General features: G+C 38.6%; 1 protein-coding gene across 2 annotated transcripts in view; it reads left to right on the forward strand.

The window, feature by feature from the left end:
- Positions 1–336: 336 nt before the first annotated feature.
- Positions 337–12,393, forward strand: part of LOC126818478 (cell surface glycoprotein 1) — a 31,108-nt gene continuing 19,051 nt past the window's right edge. For both annotated transcript variants that reach the window (XM_050545923.2, XM_050545924.2), the window contains exon 1: positions 337–947. In XM_050545923.2, coding sequence (XP_050401880.1) covers positions 869–947 — 79 coding nt within the window. In that variant the 5' untranslated portion in view covers positions 337–868. The remainder of the gene's footprint in view (positions 948–12,393) is intronic.

Here is a 12,393-nt window from a genome sequence, read left to right on the forward strand (position 1 = left end):
GATCAGATCTCAGTTTCTGGTAAACAAATAATAATGTTAAGTTGAGATTTCTTATAGTTAGAGTTAATTAGTCAAAACAGCAGAAATACCAGAAATATTGTCTTATATTTGATTTACATACGAAAATCATATTTAATCGTTTCAATAGACAGAGTGGAACCGAGTTCGATATCTGAACATCAATAACTTACCGTCGTCTTCTGAATAATTATATACCTGGGAATCCATAGCTACGAGTAATATTGGATTTTACATTGGAAATGAGTGCATCATGGTGATTTGTGATTTTAAACGCGATATTCCTTTAATTGTTAAAATATCAAACACATCTCATGATCAGTAGACTCTATTTATTTACGTAAATATCAATTAGTGAAAAAAAATCAACAACAAACCAACAATTTATCAACATGGATCAATTTTAGACGAGAAATCAACTGCAGGTCTATTTGAATCCAACGAAACAAAACTCGATAAAGCTGAAAGGAGTTAATTTGGACAGGATACCCGCGGCTTATTTCCATATTAATTGATGACTTGTGGCCACCCATGGTAAACAATCGGATCCGCACCTTTATTAATCGACATGTAACAAAACAACAAATATTAGATGGTGGTATTACAGTATATACATTGTTACAGTCATATAATTTTTGTATATTTCTCCTGGCAGCTCAGGATATCGGACCGACCTTTTGTAAAAAGGAACTTCAAGAATATTCTAAATGTTGACTGGGCTCTACTGGTGATTTATTCCTTAATATAATGGATAATGACGTCACATAAACACATATTATAACTATTTTGTCTAAACTGACTAAAAGTCAAGAATTATAAAAATAGAAACTTCTTTATTCTACCATTCAAGATGTCTCCGCTACGAATTATTTATTTAATGATCCTGTTTAATGGATTGTTTTGTGTGTCTAATCAATCTACTACCACAAGTAAGTGATGCTCTTTTATTTTAAACGGACATCTTTGATTTGGATAAAAATAAAAGTGTCGATTTAATTAAATGCAGTGTCAAGATAGTATAACAGTGTGGGCGAAAACGAAAACAAATACTTGTAAACGAACCATCTTTCATTTTGATATTTTGACCGCCGACACACACCCCACCGAATAATATAAACATATAGATATTGTCCGGGCATTAAACGAAATAACATAATATACGATGAAAACAATTCATCACTTTATTTTGATAAAATATGAGGTTTAGCTCCTATCAACGAGTTCGTGTATATCTGTTCTCATGGACTATGGATACTGAATTAAAACATACCAAGTAGTTTATTTTATATTTTGATAAGACTAAATAAAAAAACTGCATATTCGTTTAAAAAATGTTCTAATATTATACTTTTAAAAAAAAGAAGGGGATATTGAAATGCAAATACCTATGCAGGTTGTGATATGATAAATAGTCATGGACACTTGACATGCTTTGAGAGTATATATGTTCACATATGAAGAACTTATCGCCCCAACAGAACCACTGAGCTGCACATGCGACACGCAATAGCGCCATAAACGTGGGAGGGGTTCATTGTCAAATTTGACACTTCAAGGAATGGTTGATGAAAACTGCCGGGTGCTGGTTTATACTACCCATGTTTGATTTCCTATCGGTTCTTGCATAAGATTTATAGACCGGAGGCTCAGCGCGGGGGGGAGAGGGGTCCATCAAATGGGCACAAAACCAGACCCAACTTTCCTAGAGTAAAATTTTGCGTAGAATACGATGCCGAGTGGTAATCAGTCCGCCGTTGGGGCGTTTTCGAGATATTCGGGGTCAAAGGTCAAATGAGTTCATTTGCACTGAAAGTAAATGCGCAGTCATTCTTGTATTATGAAAAGACGCTGAAAATGATCGAAAGTAATCACACTTTCAATAAAAATGTAAACTTGCTAAATTCACCTTTTGTCTTTGTGACCCAGAGGTCTAAAGGTGAAATTTACCGTTTTTGCACGAGGAAGATTTAAAGCAATAAAATATCAACGTAGAATATAAAAAAAAACTAAAGCGAAACCTGTTCTAATTAATAATAGGAACATTTCAAATTTATCTTTAGGTGGTCTTAGCACCGAACTTTTACTTTGGAACGTCGAAAATGATCTTGCATAACAGAAACAACACACTTTGAAACCTGTTTCAAAAATACGTAAAAACTGTCAAATCGAAATCTCTCCGATTTATTTTCACAAGGATTGTTATACATAATACTAGTTATCTGAAAACAATTGAATAGTTTCAGTATTGGACTCCAGCCTGCAGGCCGCGTGGATTTCCGAGAATCCCAGTCTAGGAAAACCGATGTTAATCTGTGACGGGAAAACACACATCTGGCGACGAGATTAAAAGTTTTCAAACTTTTTATGAGTTTTTATGAATTTCGCCGGAACATGGACGCAGATAAAACCGACGAATGCATTGTACATAGTAGTTCACAGGATATATATGTCGTATTAATAAATGTTAGCGGAGAAAATTTTGGCAGACTTTGTGACGCGGCCTGCAGGCTGGAGTCCAGGCATGGAACTATTTAATTGTTTTTTTTCAGACAACTAGTATCATTATGTATAGCAGTCGTTGTAAAACTAATTCGGAGAGATTTTGATTTAACAGTTTTTACGTATTTTTGAAACAGGCTCCGAAGCGTTTTGGTTCTGTTATGCAAGATCATTTTCGACGTTCCAAAGTAAAAGTTTGGTGCTAAGACCACCTAAAGATAAATTTTTAATGTTCCTATTATTAATTAGAACAGGTTTCGCTTTAGTTTTTATATTTTACGCCGACATTTATTGCTTTAAATCCTCCTAGTGCTAAAACGGAAAATGTGACCTTTTGACCTCTGGGGTCACAAAGAACAAAGGTGTATTTAGCAAGTTTACATATTTATTGAAAGTGTGATTACTTTCGATCATTTTCAGCTTATTTTCATGTTACAAGAATGACCGCGCATTCACTTTCAGTGCAAATGAACCCATTTGACCTTTGACCCCGAATATCTCGAAAACGCCCCAACGGCGGACTGATTACCACTCGGCATCGTGTTCTATGCAAAATTTTACTCTAGAAAAGTTGGGTCTGGTTTTGTGCCCATTTGATGGACCCCCCCCCCCCCCCCCACGCGCTGAGCCTCCAGACTATTACTGTTTACCGTATCTTTTCTTTAGTGTGTTACGTTTAATTTGTAATGAGACGTCTCCAACATGATGAACGTCTACTTGCTATTGGCATGCTTCAAATGAGTTCTACACAGCGAGCAGTAGCCAACATGCTTAATGTGTCACATTCTGTTGTCAGCAGACTTTGGAACCTGTACCAACAAACACAATGTTGATGATAGACCTCGTTCAGGTCGTCCTAGAGCCATGTTATATAATCACAGATTATCTAATGTTATAGACGCTTGACACCTGTTCGCTATCGACATCCCTGGTGTTCTTGGTCTATGTGATTATGTAACGATTAGTTAACGTTACCTTGGTGGCATGTCTTATTTAAATTTAAACTTTCTTGGATGATAAGCAAATGTTAAACCTGATATGATACATGATACATCAGCCAGATGTCTAATAAGATTCCTTTGTCTGGAATGGTATATAAGCCCAGATAGCAAACGAATCGAGAGAGAGGTCCGGACAGGACACGAGAGCACAGGCCGTGGGCGCCTCGACTCGGCACGAGACGGAACGAGGGAGTGCGCCCGAGAGTTGGCACATTTATGCCAAGCTAGAACATGGCTCCCTCAATACAAGTTAGTTATGGAGTCTTTAAGTTTTGTACATAATATGTTAGAAGAAGCAGAGAATAAAAGTATTATAAGATGTTAAACTAGTTTTGTAATCAAGAACCTGAAAGAACTAATACTGTCACAGCCACTACACCAGCCCAGGATCGATACATTCGTACACAGATCCTGCGAAATCGAGGACAATTCGAGTTACCTCCAGCGTCACCATATTGTCCATATGCCTTGGCCAGCCATGGCCAGCCATGAGTCCTGACCTTTCCTCTATAGAGCATGCCTGGGACATGGTCGGGAGACGTGTTCGTCGACGTCAACGTCCACCGACAACACTGCAACAGTTGGTCGTGGCACTCTAAGAGGAGTGGGTCAGATTGCCCCAAATCGTGATTGGACGGTTGATTAGGAGCATGCCACGACGAATTGCTGAATGTCTGAGGATTGGTGGAGCAATTACTCATTATTAAGACAAAAATCAAAAACGTCCATTTTCACTTTTGACAGTGTATCTCTTTGCGAGTGAAATTGGGCCGTCAGATAAGCCGCCCATATGAACTGTTTATGTTCATGTGTAGGAAATTGGCCTGTTATTAACATACACTGGTTACCGCTAATAGAAACCGCAGTGCATTTCCGCAGTTTTGTATTGTTTCTGAATATCCCCTACTTTTTTTGAAGAGTATATATTGTTTATCAGCTTAAGATCAACGAAAGTCTTGGATTATTTGTGAGCGATTTGTAAGTGCATAATCGGGACGACCAGCTTTCGGCATTGATCAATCTACTTCAGAATGCACACTTTTATAATGTTTTCGACGACGAGATTTTGTCTTTGTCTGGTGGTTTATATGGACAATAAATGAGCAAACAATTTACTAGTCTATGTAAGCCAGAATAAATTGCTGTCATTAATCAGCTTCTAATCATAAATATTTTTTAATATCTTTGTTTTTATCAATTTCAACCAATTTACATTCTCTTGCTTCAAAATTAGTCGTTTCCCTGTATTATCTAGAATCCTTTTATAAGACGGAAATCTTATTTCACAAGATTGTGCAAGCCAGGCAAATCAACGAATGTTTTAAGAACCCTGTAAAAGCAAACGGAAAATGAGACTGTTATTAATTTGCTGCCTATCTTCGGAGTTATAAATGCTACAACCCCCCCCCCCCCACCAAAAAAAAAAAACCAAACAAAAAACGCCGTTGTCAACGTACAGTAAAATAGCAAACTGTAAATTAACGGATTTTCTTTAAACTTGGTGTGAAGCATTGCGGTCATAGGAGGACGAAACCTATCGGAATATCCCCAGCGATAGAGTCTAGGGGGGGGGGGTGGATGGCCGAATGGTTAGCACGTGCGCGCTATATCATAAGGCCTGTCATTGAGTCAACTGACGCGGATTCGAATCCCCGGTTGTACGTGTGAAGGTGTAGGGTCGCCTGTCCAACCTCGCGGGGTTTCTCCGTGTCCTCCGGTTTCCTCCCTCTGCTAAAGACCCCTACGAGCAAGTGAGTTATTGAAATAAAAAAACAAAACCATATGTTAGTTCCAAAAGGACCTGGTTTGTGTCGAGTGGATGTTAAACACCATCTCTCTCTCTCTCTCTCCTCTCTCTCTCTCTCTCTCTCTCGATCGATAGAGTCTACAGATATGAACTGATTTCATTTAAAATTGAATGTGAAGCATTTAAGAATTTGGGCGAGAGGTTATGTCTCCACATAACCACTGACCTAGGATGATGAACATTTGGTTCGTGATATTTCCTAGTTTTATAAAAATACATACATAAGATTTATATACAAAGTAGATTTATATACAATGGGAATTGTGTGCCAGATGTTTTGTTATGGAAATGCTCGGATATGTTTATGATTTAGCATGTTTGACATCTTGGGTGGCCACAAGTTTTGGTTTTAACTGCTGATTGCACATTATTTGTTTCTTTTGCGGCAAGTTCAGCTAGAGCGTTGTATTTTATACGTCAGAGATGGGGATTGGAGTGTTCCCTTTCTCTTATTTTGCAAAAGTCGGTCTTCTGATTACATATTCTAAGAAAACGGAGAATCTGAGATTTAATGATGCCAGAGAACGTATTTTTGGGTGAAAGGAGCTTTTAAACAATAATTGATGTGGTTCGGTTTCTTTGAAAAATACTTTAGTTTCTAATTGGCGTGTGTTTTTAGTGTTGCTACTTTTAAAAAACGGTAGTGTCAAGGGAATCTATGCTGTTATGGCTTATATTTGCGGTTAATTTGATAGATGGGTGATGATTGTTTAAATTCGTCTAGTGTGCACGCCCAGACTATGAAAACGTCATCTAAAAAACGTCCATAGAAATCTGATTTTAATGGCAGAACTTCCCTTTCCCACTGCGACATGAAGAGATTTGTTGGGAAAGCTGCTCTGGTCACCTTGAGTAGATCTAGCATCTGCTAGTGTATCTTTGGTCCGCATTCCTCCCTATTGTTGAGCCCGACATGTATCACCATTTCCTCTGATGCAGGTCCCATGTAGTTCTGGGGGATCTGTTTGATCTTGGCCCAAGAATAGCTATGGATCTTCCAGTCCCGGATGAAAGATACAATCCTATCCAGGTTAGAGGATTCGATAACCTGACCCCACCTTTAACCCTAATCCTAACTCAAACTCGACCTCCCCAACCGATCTGAAAGTAGACTCTGCTGACGTCACTACGACTTAGTTGACTGAAATTTAGTGCTTAGTATAGTCCATAACTAAACAAAATTTCCAACCATATATAATATGAAACGCTGTGAAACTCTATCAAAACACACAGTTGCCATTCAGTTTTTGTATTATTTAACAAATGTCGCCTGGTGACTATATTGATATCCGAACACATGAGTTAATAATAAAAACTAAATTATTATTGATTATATAACAATATTTTTTACCATTATATTGATTTAATAGAGTTTTTGTTTGTGTCGTTAATTTCCGTTAACCATCATTGTGTATGAAATATTTGAATGTACAAAAAGATGTGTTTCAATAATTTTATATATCGGCACACTTTCAAGCACGTAAGAATTTTTGGATCGAGGATGGAGTGGGATGTGGTGACAAACTGAAAAAGGGTATATGTCCGGTATGCAAAAACCCAATTAAAAGGTCCATTAAAATTTTCTCTTTTAATTATAGTAGAACACGCTTCCTTTTCGGTTCCAAGTCTGATTAAACCTAACCCAAACCTCAAAGATGTTTATTATGATTATTATGGAGAAGGTTACTGAACAACATTAGCTTCCACATATTCTTCTCTACACCCAGAATAATAATAATAAAATAATAATCCCAACAAAAACAATTATGTTTCACACAAGTTTCGCAGTGTGAACCCCTAATCAAGCAGAATTATTGATCTGATATTATGCACATTATGCACATTCGTGTTTTTTACTAGTTATTCTACATTCAATGTAAATTTATTTAGTAATATTTAAGATAACATTTTAATGGGAATTCAACGATTTTTTCGAGTTGTAGAACATGACTGTGCTAGGGATTGTGATGTCTGTTGATTAGATACATCTAATAAAATATTTCAAAAGTATAATCAATGTCAGAATTTTAATATTTGATCTATACTGTTAGAAGTTAATCAATTTTATTTTGCCATCCCGAACATCATATTTTATTTTTATAAATTATCAAATGATAATTACAGACTTGTGAGTGTTAACAAGCATGCACTGGTCTTTCAGTTATCATTGCCCGCTTAAAATTTATGGCGTATTCCGAGAAGTACGATCAGGATTGTTCATGCCCGTTCTTCAATTAACAGGGCTAAAAAGGAACACGTCCGCGTAGTTATTAAGATTAGACGAAAAACGGGGGTCTATTTTTGGGTAGTCAACTGAGCAAACTTTAAATATTTCACAAAGATATTATCCATTGTTTTATGTTTATTTTGGCAAAGCGATTACAGAAAGGCCAAGGCCAGACTTACAGCCAATAATTCTATATCCATTATAGTGAGGTAAAGACAAGCGCATTGTAAACGATTAATAAAACAATGTAAATGTTGGTAGAGTATATATCCACAGGCAGCTGTTGTTAATATTTATCAATAGCTTGGAAGGCGAAGTAAAACTGGTCTTACATTTGATTGATTTGGATTATATCCATTATCAGACTTGCATCCTTAGGCGTAAGTCAAGGTTCACGAGCGGTTTTATATTGAAATTATTTGTTTTAGTTCATAAAATATCGATATTGAAACTACCAACTACAGGACTCTCGTTAATCGCTAGGTTTGTACACTAAACAAATGGTGAGGTGTTTTATAATATACTCTTCAAAAAAAGAAACGCATAGCCCATTTTCATCATTTTTTTATTTGAGCGGGATCGTTGTATCCGTACATCTTACTTGTTTTAATGTCATTGGTAAAGGATAAAAGAAATTCGTTATTGTTTTTAAATGTAGGGTCACTAATTGTGACTGGTCATACTTTTTGCCAAAATTTGTTTTCACCTGATAGCACCGAGACACACGAGTTTAACAACTTCGCAAGCTTTCGCATGAAATCCAAACCTAAGGCCTTTAAAATCCGGGGGTTCTCGGTTTCAAATTCAGTTGCACATGTAAACACTCAACGGGCCAAGTGATGCCACATCTGAACGAAGACCAGCGCAACAACGCTATCGGTCGGTTACAAGCAGGTGAATCCCAGTAAGGTGTAGCCAGGCTGCTGAATGCTTCCCAGAGTACCATTTCTCGCCTATGGGATAGGTACCGACGGCGAAGTTCAACACGTAATAGCCCAAGCTCAGGCCAAACAAGAATGACCACACTTGCCCTGGATCGTCACACACGGTTACGTCATTTGCGGAAACGGTTCACAACAGCGACATCTACTGCAACATTAATTCTTGGACGGCATAGGATTTCAGATCAGGCAGTCCGTAAACGCCTACGTGAAACCGGATTACAAGCCAGACGTCCCGTTAGAGCTGCTGTTTTGAAATACGCCGACACCGACAGATCTGACCTCAATGGGTTTAGACACACAGGGTAGGCCTATGGCCACAGCAACGCTGGAGAACAGTTTTGTTCAGCGACAAGTCGCGGTTCCTGTTGCAACGAGGCGATGATAGAGCGAAGGTATACCGACGACGAAATGTCACTATGCGTTTCATTTTTTGAAGAGTATATTATTTGCACTTACAGTGAGCAATGATTCAAGCTATTTAGAAGTTAAATAATCCCCTTTTATGTTCAAATTTTACCGCCCCCCCACCCCCCACCCCCCCACAAAAAAAGGGGTAAAGAAAAGTGGAGCAGTGTCTCAGTCACCCGATTAGATTTTATTACATACTTCGAGTAGGTATTTGTTGAGTAATAAAACCTTCTAGTAGTTTATCGAGGGCTGGCCGTCCTTACCGCACGGTACAAATATTATCACCACTAGAAGCAACAAATTCCAGAACAAGCCAGAACTCATACCAAAATGGCCGCTTTATACAAATGAGTATTTAGGGGAATACTAACCCGAATCCTAACCCTAACCCTTTTAAGAGAAGTAAAAACTAAATTAGACCCAAGTTCAGTCTTTTAAAAAGGGTTAGGGTTAGGGTTCGGGTTAGTTATCCCCAAAATTCTCATTTATATAAAGCGGCCATTTTGGACTCCGGAAGCACCCGAACCTCGATAAACTACTAGAAGGTTTTATTTGTACCGTGCGGTAAGGACGACCAACCCTCGATAAACTACTAGAAGGTTTTATTACTCAACAAATACCTTCTCGAAGTATGTAATAAAATCTAATCGGGTGTCTCAGTAACTTCAAAGTGGTCTAATATAGCCTATAATTTAGGTGGCTGACTCGAATCCCAATCAACGAACCGGAATCGGGGCCGTATGGAGAAAATTTTGAAAATGTAACTGCCGCAAACGTGTTTTCGTGCTATTCCAACTCGTGAATACAGCAACTTCAATATGGTCCAATACAGCCTACCTTAGGTGGCTGGCCTGAATCCCATACAGCCAATCAATCGTAGCGGGGTATGAGGGTCTCGCCCTCTCGGAGAAGATTTTGAAAATTTAACCGCCGCAAATGCGTTTTTCTGCTATTCCAGCCCGTGAGTTAAGCAGCTTCAAAGTTGTCCAATCGTTTTGTAACCGAAATCCAACTCTATCCCGACCTGAATTCCAATCATCCAATCAGACTGTTGCAGACGCATTCACAAATAATAATAATCGATGCCCATAAAATGTAGAGTGGCTATTCCAGCCCGTGAGTTAAGCAGCTTCAAAGTTGTCCAATCGTTTTGTAACCGAAATCCAACTCTATCCCGACCTGAATTCCAATCATCCAATCAGACTGTTGCAGACGCATTCACAAATAATAATAATCGATGCCCATAAAATGTAGAGTGGCTCCAGACAAAATGTTTAATTTAAACCATAGTCAATTCAGTACAAATTCCTGGTACCCACTTAAAAGAAAAGTGTTTTGTTAGATTTCGGTCACTACTTTCTTTCAACTTTACCAGTCTGCCCGAAAAGCCAGTCGTGCGCCTATGGGAATGAAAAACCCGAGGTCTTGTGTACACGTTGACGTGCACGTAAAAACATCGTGACACTTGGAATTCGATGAAAAGTAACCGGAGAAGTCACCCAATATCACACTACATATCGTATACCCGTCTTCATCAGTCCGGATTCATTTTCAAATTAATTTTTCATAAAACGTAGTTAAAATAAGCGCGTTAAATATTATGTGGTCACTGTGACAGTATTGGTTCTTTAATCAGGTTCGGATGACAAGACTAGTTTAACATCTTATAATAATTTTATTCTTCTTCTAACATATTATTTACAAAACTTAAAGACTCCATAACTAACTTGTATTGAGGGAGCCATGTCCTAGCTTGGCACAAATAACTCTCAGGCGCTCTCCCTCGTTCCGTGTCGTCTCGTGCCAAGGCGCCCATGGCCTCCGCTCTCGTGTCCTGTCCGGACCTCTCTCTGGGCCGGATTGTTGATAAAACTTGTTGTTGTTAGTGTTTAACGTCCGCTTCCACCGAAGGTGATATCGCAGACAAGTTGTCTTTTTTTTATTTTCATTATCTTAGCGCACGCGCAGGGGTCTTTCCTGTGGGAGGAAACCGGAGTACCCGGAGTATACCCACGAGGTTGAGAAGGCGCCCCTATCTCCAAGCCACATACACTCACACCAGGGATCGAAACCACGACCGCAAGCCAGAGGTGACCGGCCAGCTAGAGGTCGAAGCGTGACACTCTAGACCACTAGGCCATCCCAACCCCCCATTTAGTTTGAATTTATATATTACTGGGCCGGATCGAGGTCCAGCCTTGAATTTGGAAACCACACCCATGCACCGTGACCTGATTGGTCAGTATTAGTCTGGGATGGGTGGATGCCCCGAACGGACAGATAGTCATTGACCAATCCGCTATGGCCATGTATTATATTTCAGATTCAATTATGGCCGGAGATTACAGCTGGTCATTATGTAATAAACAGATTAAGCTTCCTGTGCCGGTTGCTTTATCATTCCAAGACCTTGCGTAACTCGGGTCAGTTAATGACATTCGCACAGCTGTTCGCCGTGTCAAGTCAGGGCCAGCTGTTTTAATGCCTTCAGTTAATGACATTCGCACAGCTGTTCGCCGTGTCAAGTCAGTGCCAGCCGTTACTCGTCTTCTGTTAATCTGATAAGATTGCTAATGTAAGGAAGGTGTAAATTGATATTTATATATCACAGTGTGAAACGCTAATAAGTGACAATGTCGAAATATATGAAATTTACAAGGCGACCTTCGGTTATAATTTTTTCACGACTAGTGGTCGGAACCAGAAACCGAACGCGAGTGGTCCGGACCATCGTCTGTTCAAAGATGGCTGCCCCCAGGGACATGGTGATGTCATTATACTCTGCTTTAGACGACGAGCATAACCCTGAAAACCCCCCGAAAAAAAACCCCTTAACCCCAAGGAAGGAAAATTTTCCATGGAGGAAAATGAATCGCTGTGTTACATAGTTTAATAAACAAATAATACTTTCATGAAGTTAAATTTGCGCGACTCAAATTAATTTTAGAGATGACAAAATTCCTTGTAACTTGACGTTACTTTTTGCATAGCGCAAATATTGAAATAATGCGAAATTTTTAGACTTACATAGATTCAGTAATAACATACGCGACAAAAAATATCTGCTCATAGAAGTAGCAACCATTTAAAATTCATTCAAGCTTTAAAATTCTTAAAATCAGATACTTAACAAAAATAGATTCTTTCTACATGTTCTACACTTTCGTTTCATCGACACCGCCATCTTGGAACTACTCCGACCATGCCACAATAGCATGGTTCAGTATTTTCGGGCTATGGTCCGGACTAAATGAAATTCGGATTCAGTTAGTTCGACCATAGTCAAGAAATCACGATAACTGAAGGTCGCCCAAGAGAATACTGGATTTTATAGGACTTCTAGTCATTTAGGCTAAGGGAAGAAATCAAAGGTATGTCACAAAGTTGTAGCCATTTTAATTAAAAAATGAAAACATGTCAATAAATTTTCGAGCTGGAATATCAGCTGGAACAGACAGTACATTTATTAATTACACATTAATTAACTTA

Source organism: Patella vulgata, chromosome 4, assembly GCF_932274485.2.
Source record: "Patella vulgata chromosome 4, xgPatVulg1.2, whole genome shotgun sequence".
NCBI classification, from domain to species: Eukaryota; Metazoa; Mollusca; class Gastropoda; family Patellidae; genus Patella; species Patella vulgata.